Genomic DNA, 20,379 nt, shown 5'->3' on the forward strand with positions numbered 1-20,379 from the left:
GTTTATAGAGGTAGGTGGGTGTCAGCACTTCAAGGCAACACACACAAGCTCCCTGTATCTCACTGGGGTCTCTGCTTCCAGGCATGGTCCCTATGCCTGAGGTCTTGTGCCCTACCCCACACGAGCCCAGCTGGAAAGGCTTTCTGCCTACCACAGTCACAACACACCCAACAGACAGAAAACCTGTCCTTAGAACATGGCATTTATCTGACAGAAGACTTGTGCTGCAAAGTCTCAGAATTTGGGAAGCTGTACCTTTCAATTTGTACAGATTCATGCTTTAAGGAAGTCAAAGTCACCATGAACACTAGCACATCTACCTGGCAATAAAGCAAAGATTTCAAAGTTCAAATCCAGCAAATGGCACTGTATCTCAGACATGACCCTTCTCCCAGGTAAATCTATCAACATCTAGAGTGCAGATATTCTGGGGTCTTTTCCTCTGACCACTGCTCCATTTATTTTATTTCACGTTCTTAACTTATCTCACCTGAGTCACACAGATGTACTTTAATACCACTTTCTCATTTTGTGAAACTACCTCTTTTCTTACAAGTGGCCTGAAATCTTTCATTTGGGGCAAGTTAAACTTTCATCTGATGGCTAAGAAAGTAGGAAAGGTTTATTTAAAAAAACCAGAACCCTAGTCCTAGTTGAAAGTGGAGTTAGACAACGATGAAAACAAATTACACTGCATGAAAATAGTTTTAAAATCCATCCTATGTACTCATACATTATTTTTGTTCTGTAGAATCAAAGAGATGTTTGAAACACTAAACAAGTGTTACACTTAACACCTCAAACACATCTAAACTGACCAGTACATTTCTGCAGTTTAATCTCCCTTTCTTTACAGTCAAGCACCCTTCCTTGTAGCTCTCTGACTAATTTGACAGAACCAGAAAATTCCAATTCTGGAGTGGAAGGAGTTCCAGGTATGTATCTTCAGACCTGTACATTTGTCCCTTTCACAATTTGTTGGTACTGGGTTAGGCAGGACTCATTCCTTATCATCTCAGCAAAGCAAAGACAAAGGTTGCACAGATCCCAACAAAGGAATTCTGTGGCAGTCAAACACTCCCCACCACAGGCACCAAAGAGGATAAACAGGGAACCAACTGCAAGGTCACAGCACATACCAGCAGCATGCATTTACTCTTTAAGAAGAAAAAAATCAACTACCCCAAAAACTACACACACAAATGCAATGAAACCCACAGTCCAGAAAGCTAGTCTTTGTTGTAAATTTATGTGTATGTGAGATATTATTTTCAATATGGCTTTGTTTTGGGGATGAAAAACAAGGACTGAGTATTTCCCAGCCTCTGCTTAAGCAGATGTATCTTTCAGCACCTCTTTACCAGTTATACAAACTACTCAAACTGCAACACTATATATTAAAAACAAAACAGACAAACACCCCACACAGAACAAAAACAAAAACCCCACACACAGAACAGAAAACCCCCACAACTGTAACGACTTAAATCTAGTGTTGACCTGATAACCTCCTTTGGCACACTAGTCAGACAGCTGCTTTAAAATCCCAGATTCACTGATTCAAAATTAACACACATAGAAAAGCTTATTTAAAACAAATGTGCTGAAGGTCAATCTGCTTCTCACCTCCTTTGCATATTAAATATAGTCGGTGGAAGCAACTGAAGTATTTTACTTGAGTTACTGCTGAAGTTTTGAGCTGGGAATTATATGCTACCTATGACAGAAAAAGCAGCTGTTCAAGAACTTGTTTGTGTTTAAGCACCATTCAGAGGCATTTAACCAACTAAAAATAAATCACTCTTCACCATTAACTTTCTTACCTTACAAAACACTTAGGGGAATTAAGATTAATGCACCCTGAAGGGAGAGACTTGCATGAGTATCAGTAAGATCAAAGTGGCTTGTGGGTTTGGGTTTTCTTTGTTGTTGAAGTTTTTTATGTATTTGGTATTTAAGATTATTCCTTTACAGTCTCAAGAGTTATTACCAATAACTCTATATCTACTTAGTTATATTTTCTACTTGTTTAAAAGCCTACTGAAAAGAAGCTTTAAATGAGTTCCCCTTTATAAATGGGTGACAGTACAAGCCTGACTGCAGATTATGTGTGCTAGAAGAGCACAGCAATTTACTGGGTTATAAAAACAACTGCTTTTTACTCTCTCATGCCAACTCAGCTCTCCCATCTCAGTCTGTCTCTCTTACAGAAGGTTTGGCAGAGCACTAAAAGCCTCCAAAATTAGGTGCCCTGCTAAGCTCAAGATTGGGAAAGCAAGCCAGTGTATCTTTAGATATTCAAGCAGCTGCCATAAACACTGCAAAACCTCTAAGTGCTGATCAAGTGTGATATGCACCTCGACACTGGTAAAAGCTGCAATATGCTAGCAATATGTCAAGAAGAACCAAAACAAATCATGATCTGGCAGACAGCTCTGGTCTCACAATATCCAAGGGTTTCAAAGCAAAACTGTCTGAAGACCCTGCTACGCAAGATGCTCTGCACCTCTAGTCCATCAAGTCAGTGTCACTTAAAATCAGGTCCTATGCCATACAAAGAAAGGACAATTGCAAGTTAACTGAAATGCTTTTAGAAACAAAAGGCCAAACTGCAACTGCGTATAAGGGAAGACAAATCTTCAAGCAAAAATAAGTTATTTGAAATCTGAATCCCTCAATTGCACAGAATTTGGACCTAGCAATTCCTAAAGAGAATGGGCTAAGTGAAAAAAGGGGGATGAAAATCACCTCTTGAATCAAGAGTTTGGCTCAGGCTACAAAGGAAATGCATACTGGAAGAAATGTGAGACAGCTCTAGCAAGTTTGAGAATTAGAGCACTCTGGTTTAGTTCCTTCTGCATGACTGGAAGCTGGGAGCTAGCTTAAGTGCCAGAGCACTGAAGTGTAAGCAAGGCTTCTAATAACGGCAGCTTTTGTGGTCCTCTACTACAGAATCATTCCTTCTGCATGTAAAACTGTAAAAATACATCCACATGCTGTTCAGATAAGCATTTGCCACAAACTCTGAAAACAAAGAGAAAGCTTTCAATACTGACACAGCTTTTGAATATTCAGGAAAACACAGAACAAACACACAGAGCGAGGCTTTTCTGGTTTGGTTGTTGGGGGTTTCTTTCACTTTTTTAAATATCAACATTGAAGAACTGGCTGTAAGACACTTATTACCTTAAAGGGGCAGCTCCTTGTAGATGAATTGTTTTGCTTTGAAGTAACTACACAGTCTTGAGAGACTCCAAGTAACTCAGATTACTAGTCAAACTAGAAGAGCTTTACTTTAACTGTAGGAGTTTTTTGGTGACTGCAGTTTTTGATGTAGTTTTTTGTTTTTGTTGTTGTTGTTGGTTTTTGGTTGGTTGGTTTTGCTTGGGGTTCTTCATAATATTTAATTTTTTTTTAATGCCTGGTTGGTTTTGGTTTTTTTTAAGTGAAGTGTATTTTACTTTTAGAGTAACTGCTTCTTGGGACTGACACTGTTTCTTCAGAAACTTCATCCTGACAAATGACCATTTTAACAGACTTAGTAGCTCTGCCCATAGAATCAAAAAATTCTAGAAGAAATTCACCCCCTTCCAGTTTATACCAATAAATGCTCGTGCCTTCCTTAGGACCCCAGTCATTTAGCTTTACTGTAACACAGCTGCTCCAGAATGAACCAGGCATTAAACTCAGCACCAACTCCCCTCACCCTATAAACATACACTGCACACCTAACAGGTCTTACTGAGACATAATTTTGATGCTCCACTCCCTTGCAAATACTGTTCCAGTGGATACATTACAATAGGAGCACCATTAAAAAAAAAAAACAAAACCAAAAAAAAAAACCAAAAAAAACCCAAAAAAACCCAACAACAAACCAAGACACCCCCAAGAACTCTAAGGTTCCAAAGGGAACCTATCCTTCTTTCGCTTCTTCAACATACAGCAAACAACTTAGACATTTTTGAAGTCAGTTTGTTTAGGCAAGGTAAATAAAAGCAAGATCTTTCTCTAAAGATCATCATCTACTGTAGTTTAAAAGTATTAATAACTCACTAAATATCTTCCTGCCCTGTGAAAATGGATACAAATACAGTACTTTTCCTTTGTGCCAAGACAAGTCTTTCCTACCAGCTCCCAAAGGAGCAGATGTCTATCACAGTTATCTTGATCACCTAACACACACAAATGATGTCATTTTAAGTCTAAAAAACAAATTAAATAAACATCTAGTGACTTTTAATAATGCTAATTATGAAAGAACAAACAGTGGCAACTCCACAGGGGCCATTTCAGTCTGCTGAGCAGATTTTTATTTAGGCACTTTTACTGGCCATATGAGGACCCAGCGGAATTTAAACACTTAACTTCTCCTTCAAGTCCATCTCTTAATCACAATGGAAAACAGAGAGGCACAAGCTCACACCACTTACATTCAAACAGCCCATTTAAACAGCTATTTCAATAAGTCATTCTGCTTACTCAAAGTACAATGGGCACACACTTTAATTTTGTGCTTTGTTTGCTCCTTCGAATTTGCTCATTTTATAAATCCTTTTCTTCAAAAACCAACATGTGCAAATGGGAGATGCATGCATGAGGAAGTGACAGCATTTCAATTTCTATGCGTTCATGAGCAGGTGCCTTTCTTGCGTTGGTGTAAAGTCCATACACCGTGTAAAGTAGGAAATATACCCTGTCCTATGAGCTATCTTCAGCAAAGAAATCAGCACACAAAAACTCCCTCCTGTCCCCAGGTTTGTGACTTTCTCTGGTCCAGAGACCTGCTCAGCAGGATAAATCCCATCATTCTAAACCAGGATAGGTGTCTCCACAACCTTCACACCCATTTCTTGGCCCAAGAGCACTCACATTTGCCAAAATACTGGAAGTCAACATAAACTCAAGCAGATCTCAACAACACAAACCACAAAAGCTTTCAGAAGTAAATAAAACTCTGCATTACATCCATGATCTCCCATACAGTTCTGAAACTTGATACTCCTTCAAAAGGACAGCAAAGCTTTGCTTTAAAAGACATCTCAAATACCTGTCTGAGATGAAAATGAACTGTGGAAGAATTGCTTACAGGTCTAATAAGCCATTAAAAAGAGCAGTGTACAAAAAGGTGGAAGTTCATTACAGAGCTTTGTATCAACAGCTGAACTAGGATGCTGTTGAGTGGAACAGCCAAGGCCAGCTGAGTTTCAGGCACAGAGACACCTTTGCTTGCTCCACAGATCACTGCCTGGAACAAGCCTGGACACCAAATCTTAATCTGGAATCAGAGCTCCATGAAATCAAAGCTGTGGACTGAACCCTGTGTATCACAATACAGAATGTGCCAATAACCTCAATGAAAGCGACACTGGATTAAATACCACTTTTACAGGCAGAACATGCCAATAAAACTTGTATATAAATCACTTTCCTTTACTACCTGCCATTAAAAAGCAGAAGTTATTTGCTTTGGGAACTGGTATGCAATTAGGGGACTGTTTGGTAATCATACTTTATACATTTGTGGAATTCATCTTCTCTCTTTAAAGACTTTTTAATGAAAAGTACTAAATGACATGGAACTCGTTACAGAAACAGGCAATAAAGTAATCTTTAGCTTTCATTTTTTATTATCTTTCAGCAAAAAAAATTAACCTCAAAGCTATTTTCAGCTGTAAGTAGCATGCAGGCTGTTTTCTAGCTTACCCAAAATTGGTAGGCTCTACAAAACTTAATTCACCCCTTTGCAAAATTTCAGCTAACAAAAATAGAACACTTGCCCAAAATTGAAGCAGGAGTGAACATGGATGTCTGAACAGCAACTTAGCTCTCAAACCTAATATCCAAAGCTACTCAAGTAGCAGAGGACTGAAATACTCTGCGGCTTTAGCATTGGTAATAACAGCAACAGTCAACGAGATTAACATCAGGCCTTGGCTTTCCTTTAGGAGAGTCACACACACTCTCACATTACTCTCTTTTAAGCCATATAAAGAACATGGTGGGTGCGTTAGCAGTTCAGACATCCCAAGAATTGCTCTCAATTAACATGTCAGAGGTTAACTAAATGCTGCTGTGTGGGAACCAAACAGCTATTCCATACTGTAAAATTTTACAGGTCTCCTCCATCTGCCACTGTATGTTAGGACACTGCTCCTCTCTTAGCTCAGTTTCTTCATTTGTCTGCACAATACATTCATACCCCTCTAGCCTATTAAGCAAAACAAAGACAAGACTGCAGACATATGTCAGACTATTCTGCCCTTTCCCATACTCTAGCTCCAGGAGAAAGTAGTTTAAAAGTCAAACAATTCTCTTCCATCTGTTTGAGGTCACTATTTCATTCTGCATTAAAATGCACATGGAGCCTCAAGGAAAAAAAAACAGGTCTCTAAAATCAGTCCTCCCTTGAACTTCCAGATAGAGCTCAATCTATCAGCCAAAATGCATCCTGGAATCAAAGCCAGTAATCTCAGTCAGGTGTCCAACAGCATGCTACTAAGCCACTTGAAATGGGGTACCTCTCACCAGCCTGGGAACACTTTTAAAACTGACCTCTGCAGAAACTTATTTCAACTCTGAAGCAGACATGTTTGTTTAGTTCTTCTGGAAATGATCAAGACCATTTTCACTAACAAAGCATCAGACAGTCTGGCTGCTAGTGATGAGTCACTTGTCTCTTTCCCACTGAAATACCTGATAACAGGACCTACACAACATGATCATGATTTTTGTGATTCTTGTGTTTCTTCCATTGCAGAAGAGTGGTACCCATTTTAGCTGAAGAGCTAAATCAAAGGCTAAAATCACTGGTTCAGCATTTCCCAGAATGGCAGCACCAAGGTCAGTCACTCCCTTGCCCTGCACACAGCACTACAGTAAGTGAATGTCTTCACTATTCACTGTGGACAATACCAGCCGTACAGGCAAGCTTCATGTCTCATGATCACGCTCCTGCAGAAGAAAAAGCCTAACTCGAAATATTTTTGTCACTGCAGAACCAAGAAAGCTTCATTAAGCTAAGTACTGCATAAATACATGTAGACAGTCTGTGCCTGTAGCAAGTTTAAACTAGCTAGAAGCCAAATGAAGAACAGAAGCAGAAGCAAACACACAGCTAATAAGGTTCTACTCCAGGTCGTGCCAGTGGCAGAATCTCAAGTCCTGAAAGGCCCACTGCCTCACTGGAACAGACCATCCCTACAACAGTACCTTATAAATAATTATTTGTCACAGGAGTTGGTTTATTTATTGTAGACTTGTGAAAAACAGAGGCTTCATGGCTGCTCCCTGTTGTTGCTCTGTGCAGCTGTAACTTCAGCCCACAAGAACATGCACACTACCTCTGGCAGGTGCAACAGCAAAATTGCCAATGCATAAAATTTTGGAGACTCAGCCCACTCAACTGTACAGAAAAGGGAGAGAACTGCACTTAGGAGTACATGACATCAGCAAAGCATTTGAATTAAGAAGTTTCTGTTGAAGCCTTGGATACCTTTGTATGGATATCTTTGTTCATGAGAAAGTTGACACTCAGTTAATAATTTTGGAATTTAAAGCCCAAGATTAAGAAAGGTTGGCCCTGAGCCAAAGCTGTTCCCTAGGGAATAGGAGTCAAAGGAAAGCAGTCACTCAGGCACAGTATAGCTTAACCCATCAAACTGACAAAGCAAAAAGAAATTCAGTTTTATCTTATTTTAGCAGGCCACTGCAGGTACAAACTTTCCCCTAAGAACAGAAAAATACTTTTTTGACGTCAGGGTGTGTGCATTTCTAGCATTTTGCTGTTTACTTTGCCAAGGACTAGATTACTAGCCCACTGAAGTAGCCTGCCTAGTACAGAAAGATTCCAGTTCAGAAAAGAGGACACTACTACTTCCAGCACTTTATTTATAGCTTGAGTACAGTTGCCAGTCCCTAAGCTGTGCCCAGGTCTGGAGCTCCAAGTTGGAATTTCTCTTTGCAGTTCAGTTAAGAGCTCTAAACCTGACTCAGTGCTTCAACTACAGAAATGGGAGTTGTTCACTGATCTGGAAGCTATTGGTATTGCAAGACCTTCACTGATCCACAGGGAAAAACAGCATTTGCCTCATCCTAAAAAACTCGTATCTATTCCAAAGGTTAGAAACAGCCTCAGCAGCTCATAGGCAGCTAACATCCTTTAACATACCAGATAAAAACTCTGCTGCTTGCACTTGTTTTACACAAATACAGAGCAGGGAAGCAAAAGGAGGACACATGTCTGAAGAAATATGCCTTAAAAGTAAGGCATCCTTGCTCTCCATGATCTCTGGGCCCAGCTAAGTGACAGTAGGGGACAGTAGGATTTGTGGTAATAGAGTCTCTAAAAAGTCAGTGAATTGCTTCCCTTTACCCATCCCCCTTACCTTAATGAGAATTAAGGGTTATTATGAGTTTCTTACTGAAGTTGCACATGCCACACAGCCACAACTCTTGCCAGAATTGTGCTGCAGTACAACTTATTTAATTAAGAGATATTTCTAACCTTTTAGAAACACGAGGTAATCCACTAGGTATTTAATAGCCACAACTGCAGGGGATAGAGGCAACAAAAATACAACCATGACCACACTGCAGCATTTCTTCCAACAGCACTTCTCATCCACATACTCCAAATGTGACCATAATACCCATCCAGGCACAGCCAAGGAATGATCACATTATTTTCTTTGTCAGCTTCAAGTTTTTCTTGTAAATGCAAGGAATTTTTGTTTGAGAGTGCATTATATACTGTTGGAGTGATTACTGATATTTTTGAAGGTTAGGAAACTAGCTGTTTTCAAAACAGACCCTTTCACAGAACTTTTTTTATTTACTGGTATCAAAGTGATTTTTTGTTCCTTAGAAAAAACACTAAATCGAAAGATTGATACACAAGCAGAGGAAGTTCAATAAAGCCAGTTCAAGCTTCCCCTGCCAGCCTGCCTTAGGCTTCTTTCAAAACTCTACAGGTGTGAGCATATTATCCAAGCATTGCAGATACAGGTGCTGCTCTTACATGGAATCTTCAAGTAGCAGCACCTACAGGATTTAAATATTCTCTACAACACAGCAAAGGGAGAGGCTAACACCCTTCTGATTTTCTAGCATTCTTCCATCTTCTCTCAGTTTAAAGACAGACAAGCATTATAATTCAGAGTAAAAAGAGTCACATAAACTTCACACTGTGAGCAAACTTTCTGCTGTGTTCAGCCTTTTTCAAGATATGGCACCAATTCCAGAAGTTTTATGATCAGCCATTTCTCTAGTGAGCCAGTAGTGTAACTGTTATTAAATGCAATTAATGACATTATCTTGAACACTCATAAAATCCCACAGCAAAATGAGTCATATGCTTGGTTTCAAAAGAGGGGCCCTCTCAAGTCAATAAAACCTGTGAAGGTACAACTGTTGAGAAAGTTGGCAATGCAAAGATGTTGCATGGTACCACTGATAACACTTATTACATAGCCAGCAAATAAATTTAAAAATCACCAAAGCCAGCAACAACCAGTGTTGTCCTTTGTTTTAAGGACACTGAAACACAGACCATGCATTAAGAGTCCTGACATTTTTTCTTAGTAGCCACCAGCAATAAAGTCTCATGCAGCTGAAAGTTGCAAGATGGCAACTTTTCAGAAAATTGCAAATGGACAAATTCAGTTAGCAAATTTCTAAAACAGAGAGGTTATTCAAACAGGAAAAATGCCTCTCTGTTGCACTAACCTCTCCCAAGTTGTGTCTGGTGAAGCACATACAGGGGATGATGTGCCTTTAAAGCTTAAATCAAACCAAATTTCACCAACAAGGTGGCTTGCTCATATGTATCTATCTCCAGCAGAAACCCTCAGCTTATGAGATCAGGAAAGTACCAACACTGTAATACTTGGAATTGTGCTTCCAGAACAGACATATCCTTGCTTTCTGAAGTAGCATTATCTGTATTAATGAGAATTTTGCTTTAATGAAGAGCTCAGTGATACAGCTATACAGAGAAATCTGATAGTAGACACAGACAGACTAGACAATTACATGATCTGAAATGTCAACTACCTTCTGAATATCAGCATTAATTTTAGTAGGCACTTATGTCACCTTCCTCAGATACTGTTTACAGTACCATGAATTTATGTCACTCTTGGTTGCTCCTGCCCAGTACAGAGAAGGGCAAGTTTTTCATACCTACCAATGTCCTTCAAAAAATGAGGAGGGAAATGCCACTTCATTCTAGATGATCTGGTCTTCCAAATTCAGCAATTATGCCATAAACTTGACTTTGTCCATTAAGTGGAGAGGAATGTAAAATGTCAAGGCCAATATCATGTTTTTAGGAGTTTTTGTTTCTCTTGAGCAAGCAGAAAATTTGTGTTCCTATTGTTTGTCAGAAACTTCTCCCTCACAGTCTGCAAACATGTTTTCAGTCAGTGAGACACTAGCCTTGCTTTAACTTAGGCTAATGTATTTATACTGCTTCATTAAACAATGCCCACAACTTCAGCCTATTTAAAAAATCTCTACTATTCAGGAGAGAAGTAGCATAACAACATTTAATTATTAAGAACATTTAATATCCCAAAGCACCTATGTAGTTGCATGTAAAAAAATACCCTAGAAAAACCTACTTAACTCATATACTAAACAACAAGAATACTCATGTCTGTTAGATGTTTGGAGGTTCAGATGCAACATTATACTCCACATCAATCTCACACAGAGGTCAATTACAGCATAGATGGCCTCAGCTACCCCCAGACGATGGAGAGTTGAAAGCTGCACACACCACATGAAAGGGAATCTCAGATTAGCATCAAGACCTTGGATTTGTCCTGAAGATATGATCGTGTCAAGGGAAAATAAGTTTCTTATATAATCTTATTGCCACCAAAAAAGTTATTTATTTTAAACTTTGTTGTAATTACCTTTTCAGGACCAAATACAATGACTGATGAGCTCTCTCTCTCTCACGACTGCTTTGTTTACATACTGCATATATAGTCCTCAGGCAGCAAGATTCACAGTATTTAATTTCTGGACTACAATAGGAACATCATTGTTACAGCTGCTACTACAAGCCTCAACTACTTTTTCTCATTGAAAATTCAGTGTCTTAACCTATTTTACTTGTTACTAGCTTTATTGGATTAGCTCAACAGCTAGGTCAACAAGCAACCTAACACATGACTGAATCACTTTTCTTTTTTCCTGACTCTAATCTTGCTCCAGGTACCTTGCTCCAGGTACCTTTAAAAGAGATCAGAGTATCAGCTTCAAGAAAGAAGGAAGAAAAAAGAAAAAAAGAAGAAAAGCTCATGAGTGAAAGTTTCAACATCTGAAGCACCAGACTCTCAGACAGCAAATCTTGTGGGGGGAAGGAGAAAGAAGGTTAGGACTAGTCTTTCTTGTAGACTCCATATACACTTAAACTAGCCACTGAATAACAGAAACAAACAACAGCAAGACAAAACAAAAAACCATCCCACTAAACCCCAAACTTCAGCCTCTAGTTATGACCAAATGGAATTTCCCCTTAGAAATCACAGGTCTCAGGAATGACATCGCATTGCATCAGCATCTTCAGATCTCAACAAGAGACACAGATCAGTTATCTTGAGAAATACATTACATCCTCCCCTACACCATATCAAACCTGAGTTACTTTGTTTTCCTAGCAGGCTACTGGAACTTGCACAGATTAGTCACACACCACATCTGACTTAGTCATTTTTCATATCTCTCAGTGCCTCTCTTTGACTTCCCGAAGCAAGTCCAGGAGCAGAGTTGTGGCACTCACACAGAAGAGCAGTAGGCAAACTTTGGAAGAGAATGGCATGAAAAGGCACCACTCTACATATCTTCTGTATTTTGAAGACAAAACCAATATACAGTCTCTTCTATAAACAAAGAAATGATGAAGTGTCCAGGGTAAACACAGTGGCATCAACCCCTACAGATAAGCTGGCTTGTTCATTATATGATTAAGACACACAGAAGCATTTTAACAATCCTAAGTGGTTTTAGCCTGGTTTATATACTGCACCGCATTCAAATCTGGCAAAAGACGTGTAGAAGGAAACAGTAGAACAGTTACCTCCTCAATAATAAGTCCAAATATACACAACAGTGAGCATACAGAAATTCTGTTTAGAGTAACAGACTTCATGTTATGGCTCTCCAGCAGCAGCCAACATGCTCGTAACTCAGCAAAAGTGCTCAGCTGTCACCACCCTGGTTTTAGGGGAGCACTGTTACAATAGAGGAACACTGACAGCTCAAGAATAACACCCAACAAGTGTGGTGTGAGACTCTGCAGTCATTCCTGCACTTTGCTCTCTTAGAGGAGTTCTGAACAAACAACTACTTGAACACCAAAGTACAGAGTGTAAGAAGTCTACCTTCAAGCTAAGCACAGACTTATTTTTCCTATCAATTAAAGATTTATATTCTAGTGTTAAAAACATTTCTTCATCAATATTTTATTTTCTAGCAGCCACTTTAAGAAAAGGTTTCCTGTTTTAAAAAAGTCTTATACCTAGAAACACTACTTCCATTTCAGCAAACCCCTTCACATGCACAACTCTACCACAAAACAGCCCTTTTAGTACATACATTTCCGAATGCTGACAGCCTTTGAGGACAACAACTTCTTCAAAGAAAAAAAAAAAAAAAGGAAGGCAAGGAAGCAGCCTCTGGCCATGAGGAATAGATGAAGATAACCGTATTGTCATTTTTAGAAGAAAAAGCATGGCTGAAAGTACTTTACACAAACACAATTTCCTCTCCATTTCCTGTAGCAAGCTTCTTCAAGCCCCCAGCCCCTGCACTAGCTAAAACAGTTCAGCAGTCACCACAAATCAATGAGCAAAGAGCAGAAATCTCACCTGATAGTAAGTCTTAATGTTTCTGATCAAGATGGTCAGGTTTTGAACCCGAAGATAGGTGTCATTATTTACATGCTTGTTGACACGTTGGTTTGTTGGTCGAGGATCTCTATTAAAAAGGAAGAAAATAAATTATTACTAAACTGGTGTTAAAACTTAACACCTCAATAGCACATTTAAGTTTATGAATTAAATACACTGAATTATACAGTGTAAATAAGCTTTAATTCATGATAGAATAAGATATTATCTCTGCACCTATGTGTAAGTTGGAAATACTTCCTGCATGTCACAAAGTACCCCACTGCAACCCACACAGTATTTCAGGTCAGCTTCCCTTCTTACCCATATTTCCCTGAAAAAAGAGCATATCTAGTTTGTGCAAGCTAGATCAAAGCAGTCTCTCATAATATGGGGTTTTCCTTATCCAAATAAAGGTAAGTCTAGGAAACACTATCATGCCTTCCTCAGCTTTGGAGTTCTGTGACAAGAAAAGGGTATAAATACTTGATTGGTGATCACTGTAAAAACTTCAAAGACCAGATGTATCCTAAACTGAAGGGAAAAAAAAATACTGCACTTATTCCCCCCATATCATCTTACTAGATCTCTAATATACATGCTATGGTTTTTGTTTGATTTTAAAAACAAATCAAAATTGTACCTGAAGGAATTTTATTTCTAAAATAAAACATAAGACAAAAAAAGCTGCAAGCTATTTCATACAAATGTACACCTTCGGATCATCTCCATGCACTCACTCTACGATTTTGGAAAAAAAAAAAAAAGGAACCTGAAAATCTTTATCTGCCAATAGCACAGATCAAAGATTTGTGTTTGTCCTCTAATAATGACTCTTATCAGCAGACTCCTACACAATCCAAACACCTGCCTCCCAGAGCTCTGCTCTGGCTCTTAATTAAGCCATTCACAGCTCTTCCAGGGCCAACTATCGAACTCAGGCGTTGACAAGGAAATAAAAGAGGAACTGATCCAATATTTATTTTTAAAATATATCTGCCAACGTTTACATAAGTAAGTCAGAGTTTACATATATATGATTACTTTTTTTAAAATGCACAACCAGTCCAGAGCACCTCTTGAGTGAAAGCAATGTTATGTGAATAAGTATGAAAAAATACATAGATATTCCAGCGAGGAGAGAAAATTGCCTTGAAAGCAGGCAACATCTGACATGGTATTTATGTACATGCATTTAAGCAGATGTCCAATACTGGCATATACCCTGCCTTCAGTACACTCCAAGCAGACGCTGTACCTCAAAGGAAGCTGGACACAGCTTTTTTAGGCAAGGCCATGACAGCAAAGTGGGAAGCTAAAAGGGAAGAAACATTCAGTAAAGAGAAGCTGGCCAAACAGAAGGGTCAGCCTACAGTTCTCACTTCCATGTGAAAGCTCATGCAGACAGCACAGTGCCACACCACTGGTCACTAGTGGTGCCACACCACATCACTGGTCTGGCAGTGTTCCCAGGTTTGTGCCCAGGAATTGATATCCTTGACTGGCCAGCAGTCACTACTCCACAATCCTTCCAAAAACTGCACAAAATGGAGCAACAATCCACAAAACACAGGACATCAGCCACAGGAAAGCAGAGGCTATTTCTTCAACAGCTGCAGCAGTGGAACTGCAGGACTTGGATGTTTTCTAAGGCACATAAGACACAGAACAACTACTTCCTAGACAAGATCTGCTCATTCTTGCACAGTGGAGACTGTTACAAGAACATAAGCACTAGCAGGACCAGGCCCTCAGGAGCAATTCCAGAGCTTTTATCCTATCATCTTCATTAAGGATAATTGATTGCTCCAAGAGCCCTTAATGCCACTGACCTCAGGGTCCTCTTAACCTCCAGCCAAGCTGCAGCACAGCATAGCTCTGGCACTCCTGCCACTTCTCCATCACAAAAAAATGAAAAGCCTTTCTGCAAATAGAATGTAGCTCAAAAACATGTTTTCTGAACACATTGTGTAACCAGCTTCACAAAGCACCCCAGCTTACTTCAGAGGACCCTCTGAACAAGATGTGGAAGTCCAGCACAGCCTACACTTCTAACTGCCACAGAGCTTATTGTCTTCACAGGAAAATGGAACAATGCCTCCTCAACAAGCAAGATCCTATTTCTTCTTTCTGTGCTTAAAGACAATTCTACCCTAAAGAAGACAGGGCTGTTGGTACTACACTATAGTACCAACATTATAGACCTTGACTGTATGGTGAAATTTGTTAATCAAGAATTTTATAGGAAGAAACTCTAAGGATCACACTGAAAATTAAAGAGAGGATTTTTTTTGGTTTTGGGGTTTTCTTTGGCAATACTAATCAGGTAACCCAAACAAATTCATGTCTGGATTTATCTGAAAGAAATCCCTGAACACCTCAGATGCCTTTTCAGTCCTTTGATGCTTGGTCTTTCCCTTACACACAAATACAATGAAAACTACATTTCTTTTTTTTTTTAAACCACCTACTTCTCAAGATCAAAAAAGCTACCTACGTAAGACTGAGACAGCATGATTGAGGTGTGACTTAGGGAAGTACTCCACAAACCAGTAAAAACCCACCCAAGCCAAATAAACAGGAAAAAAGTCTCAAACCTCACTATATACCCAAACATTTTAAATAAGTTTTCTGGTTCATACATGCTCAAGTCTTCTAGGAACAGAGAGGAAAGGAAGGGCCAGGACGCACAGATCAAATGACAAGTTCAGCAGGCGTGGGGCCACCAACACAAGCACATGATCATGCAATCCCTTAAGTCATAAAACTAACCATAAAAAAAAAATTAAATTTTAAAATCCAAAATGACAATCCCATTCTTACAATTTCTGACAAGCCATTTTGAGCAGCAAGGGGAAAAAGCCCTCAAGCCAGGCCCAAGGGTTATGAGATGCCAGAAGGACCTGACTGGCCCAGCATCCTACAGCACTTGGCTCTGCAGGCAAGGCACTAACCAAAAATACACCACACTGGGGCTAGTCTAACTCCTTCCTCTATCAAACAAGATGATGCTACTGAGGCTAGCAGATTCCTAAATTGCCTAGAAAATGGTGGAAGAATGCACTTCTAAACAGCATTCTTAAATTTTAAATTAAGCAGATGCACATCTCTAACACACCTTCTGCTATTTGTGCCATTTGCTACAAACCACGAGGAGCAGGTACTCACAATGTGGCTGTTCCTGTCACATGGTCTAAATTAAAGACAACAGATGAACGGTAACACAAATCATGACAGCAATTGAAATGGAGAAACCTATTATTGTGCATTGTTATAACAGGATTTTAACACAAATAGCATTATCAGCAGTATTCCTAACACACATTCCTGTTTGCTAAATGTTTTGACAGGAGAGCAGTCCATTTTCAATTAGAATAATTGGAACAAGCCAACGTGAAAACACTTATGTGCCTGCATAAACCTCCACATAATTTCTTACAGGAAGTTTTATTTGAGAAGTTAAATGAGGCAAATATTTGCTTATGCTTGTAGATATCATGCCACATCTGCAACTGTAACACTGAAGGCAGTCACTGCAGTGCCACCACGTGCTAATTTCATACCAGGAAGTGAGACACAGCCATCTGAAAAAAGTTCTTTAAAGTATGTCTGCAGAGAATATCATTAACCTGGTACACATAAATCCATCAGCAACACAAGCCTGAAACACAGCATTTCCACTTTGAAGATTAACATTTTTGTATGCAGAGCATTCAGCCAGTACTGCAAGTCTGCAAAAATCAGCGTTGCCCTTCATGCACAGTCAGGGTGGGATATACACTTGAGCAGGACACAGGCAAAGGAAACCATTCATTTACAACAGATTTATTTGAAAAACCATTTATCTTGTTTTAAAATCTAATAAATTCGGGGAAACCAAACACTGCTGTCTGACTCTTGCAACTAAATTTACTCATTTAACAGTGAGGTGCCCCTACTGGGAATCAAACAATGCTCAGCTTTCTTAGAAACAGTCTTGCTTGTTTTAGAGATCACTAGTAAGCAAAGGGATCACCAGCAAAGCCCAACAGCTGGTGTCCTAGAGACTACAGTCTGCCTAAGCCCAGGCCAGGTTCCCCTCCTCTGCCCTTGTGCCATGGCTACATTTGGCAAGCCTGAGCAGACCACATTTTATTCTGGACTGGCATTCCCAGGGGCAGTTCATTTCTGAAGAGGATGAAGTTAAGGCACAGGCCTATTTTCACCTCCTGTCACAAAGCCAGCAGGGACCTGGCAGGCTACAAAAGCAGTAGATAGCTGTCACGTACCTCTCTGATGACACAGCTGCCTTGCTGAGATGAACCCAACACCTAAAAAACGTTGACACTGCAACACAAAGCAGCTGGGATCCTCTCCACCCAAAGCTGCCAGACAGCATTTTGGAAAAACCTGAAGTATTACAGCAGAAATTAGGGGCTGACTGAACCCCTACAGCCCCACCATGACTCAAGCAGCTAAAGCCTTACTTTCACTCAGCAACCTCCACTCAACAGGTGTATCCGGATTTTTTCACAGATCCACCTGCCTTTTTTTTGCCATGAATTAAAATCTGCTTTGCTGCAGGGCAGAAATGTTGTATTTTTAGTAATGAATTTCCCAAGAATGTGGCTTTCAAAATTGTCACTGAAAGAAACAGCTTGACTTGCAGCAAAGCACTGCATCACACCTGGTGTTTCGATGCACGATCACATGCCCCTGTTATTTCTGTTCCCATAATCAGGCAAGCAGGATAAAAAAAATTCAAAATGAAACAACACACAAGAGGAGCCCAGCTCTTTCACCCTGCCACCCCCTACTCTCTACACGTGTAGGCATGCCTGCATCTGTGCTTTCAAGCAATCAACACTATCATGGCATGGCAAATCCAATTCCAGATTTATCAAAGGCCCTCATTAAAAGGCTTTTAGCAGGAAGAAATCTCCAGCCAAGCACTGAAATCCATCTTCAGGAACCAGGACTTAAAAAAACTGATGAGCCAAGAGTTTTTAAAAACACTTTTTTTCATTCTGAAAGATTTGTGGGGCAGAAACATGCCTTGCAAGACTTGCCTGACTTACATGTAAGCAGTAGTTGCATTGCAATTTCAAAAGTTAAAATCAAGGAAAATAAAGGTCAGTCAGCACCTTCCTGAGTGCCTTGCTAGGTCAGGATACACTGACCTAAACAAAACTACAATCCTTCCTATATTAAACAATCTTGGGGTCTCAGTACAAAGCTTTTGGTTTCAAGCTCTCTAGTCACCGTTAGAAGCACTGCTAAAGCTGCCTAAAAGACTCCAACACTTCACTTTCTGAGATGCCACTGCCAGAGATGTTTGTTGGGGAAAAATTCAAAGAAAGAAAAACCAAAGCCACACCAGCTTATTCACCTGACAGCTTAACACTTGTAAACATGCCAGGGCACCTCTCACAATTGCAGGAGATCAGACAAAATGCCAACTAGTGTCACTGCACTCAGCCAGCCTGTATACTTATCTTCCTTTTTTCCATGAGATCTTAGAATTGTCTCCTTGTCCCCAGACCACTGTTCAGTTGCTCCCTCGAGTTAAACAAACAAAAGTTTACCAACTCTTAACTTCTTAGACATAAATATATGCAATTGGCCATTGAACTAAGTTTGCACACACCACCTAATAAAACTCTCCTAACAATTCCACAGTCATTCAAAAGCCACATCACTTCATAAACTCATCGTTAACAATGACTTGGTTATTTTTTCTTGTTTTGAAATAAGATAACTATTGCACATATAAGTACATAAACGTATTAGATAACAGTGCTGTTTAGTTAAACCTGCAGCCAACTCACCTGCTAGTTTGATAGTTAGGTTGGTCATCATTGTGCCAAACACAATGGGTCAGGAATCAAAATTTAACTTCTCACCTCTTGGAAAGCTGCAAGCCTGGACCTAGATGTTCATATTTGAGGCTCTAATTTGCAGAAAATAATATTTTTAAAGTGTAATTATTCCTTTAAAAATTCTGGAAATGATGCCTTCTCTTTACAAGAGGCTTCTATCCCTGCTAGTTTACACCACTAGTTTGTTATCTCCATGTACTGGCTGATCTGGGCTCTGTTCTGAATCTGGATTTTCACCAGCTTCACTGTTTAAGCTTCAGTTCACAATTTTCACTCCTGGTAACATCAAATCAAAAAGAAAATTTTATTACCTTCTCACGTGGAGCAGCCAGGTACTAGAAGATAATAAAATTTCACAATCTGAGTGGGTGAGGCATTAATTGACAGATTTAATGTTATTTCACAAGATTTCAAATGATTCTAACAAGAATTCTTCATTTAAATGCTTGAACTAGCACTGCAAACCACTGGCCGAGCTTCAATTGATTTCAGTCACTTAAGGGAGCACACTGCCAAAACTAAGTGACTTCCAAACTCTCCTCCCCTGAAAGCCAGACACTTGTCCCTACAAACTCTCTCTCAGAAATATTTCAGAATATTTAAAATAAAATACAGAGAAAAGAGAAAACAGGCTCTGCATGCAGCACAGCAGATCAGCAACAGGAAAGGATGTGGTTAAAAACCTAACGACAATTCAATTCGGTGTTAGGGTATTTTCAGCACTCCATCTTTTAACCAATTTCTAAGCTCCCTCAACACATGGCCTTACAGTGCCGCCGGAAAGAGGTAGCTCTAAAAGGTTTTTCCAAATTATGTATTTAGTATCGAAGTTTACACAAGAGCAGACAAAGTTCAGATGAAACCCTCCTAGCAAAGCTTTATTTGATACTGTACTTTCATTTCCTTCTTTGTACTGCCACACACCTTCCACTCTAACACTGACTAAGATAACTGGGAGGATAAAAAGGAAAAGAATATGAAAACCACACACATACGACGCAAAAAAAGATTAGAAAAACAAGTTAAAGAACACTGGACCTGCATTAGTTCGGAGCTTTTTTCCCCCCCTACTGTTTTCTGTTAATTTCAAAGAACAACCACAATGAGAATCGCCCCGGCCCCAGGCCGCCCCCGCGCCTGAGGAAAGCTCCGGGCCGGAGCCCCGGCACCCGCGGGAGGGGCAGGGCGCTGCTCCCTCACGTCTGCTGCCCCCCGACCCCACTCACATTTGCAACATGATTTTGTTCAAGACGACGCCATCCACCAGGTCCATGTAGACGCCGAGGTTGTCCTGGTCCCCGCTCCCCAGGTCCCCGAAGGTTTTCACCTGCCGGAGGAAGGACAGCAGGGTTGGGGGACGGCGGCCGGACCCAGCCACCCCCGGCAGGACAGGGCTGCCCCCTCTCTCCCCGTCGCCCCGCTCTGCTCACCCATGTCACTAAGGGGCTCTGCAGGAAGAGCTCCAGGAGCTCGGAGACGGTCACGTCCATGTCGCCGAGGCTCGGGCGGCGGCGGGAGGCTACGGGCGCGGGGCTGGCTCACTCGGGAGACAAAGGCGCGGAGCCCATGGCCCGCCGCCCCGCTGCCCGCCGGGCGCTGCCTACAGGGCAAACAATGCGCGG

General features: G+C 40.3%; 1 protein-coding gene across 2 annotated transcripts in view; it reads right to left on the reverse strand.

The window, feature by feature from the left end:
* Nucleotides 1-20,325, reverse strand: part of CCDC88C (coiled-coil domain containing 88C) — a 95,132-nt gene extending 74,807 nt beyond the window's left edge. For both annotated transcript variants that reach the window (XM_059850163.1, XM_059850162.1), the window contains exons 1-3: nucleotides 20,188-20,325; nucleotides 19,984-20,084; nucleotides 12,879-12,987 (exon numbers count right to left, since the gene is read on the reverse strand). In XM_059850163.1, coding sequence (XP_059706146.1) covers nucleotides 12,879-12,987; nucleotides 19,984-20,084; nucleotides 20,188-20,247 — 270 coding nt within the window. In that variant the 5' untranslated portion in view covers nucleotides 20,248-20,325. The remainder of the gene's footprint in view (nucleotides 1-12,878; nucleotides 12,988-19,983; nucleotides 20,085-20,187) is intronic.
* Between the last annotated feature and the right edge of the window lie 54 nt (nucleotides 20,326-20,379).

The sequence above is a fragment of the Haemorhous mexicanus genome, chromosome 6 (assembly GCF_027477595.1).
Source record: "Haemorhous mexicanus isolate bHaeMex1 chromosome 6, bHaeMex1.pri, whole genome shotgun sequence".
NCBI lineage: Eukaryota > Metazoa > Chordata > Aves > Passeriformes > Fringillidae > Haemorhous > Haemorhous mexicanus.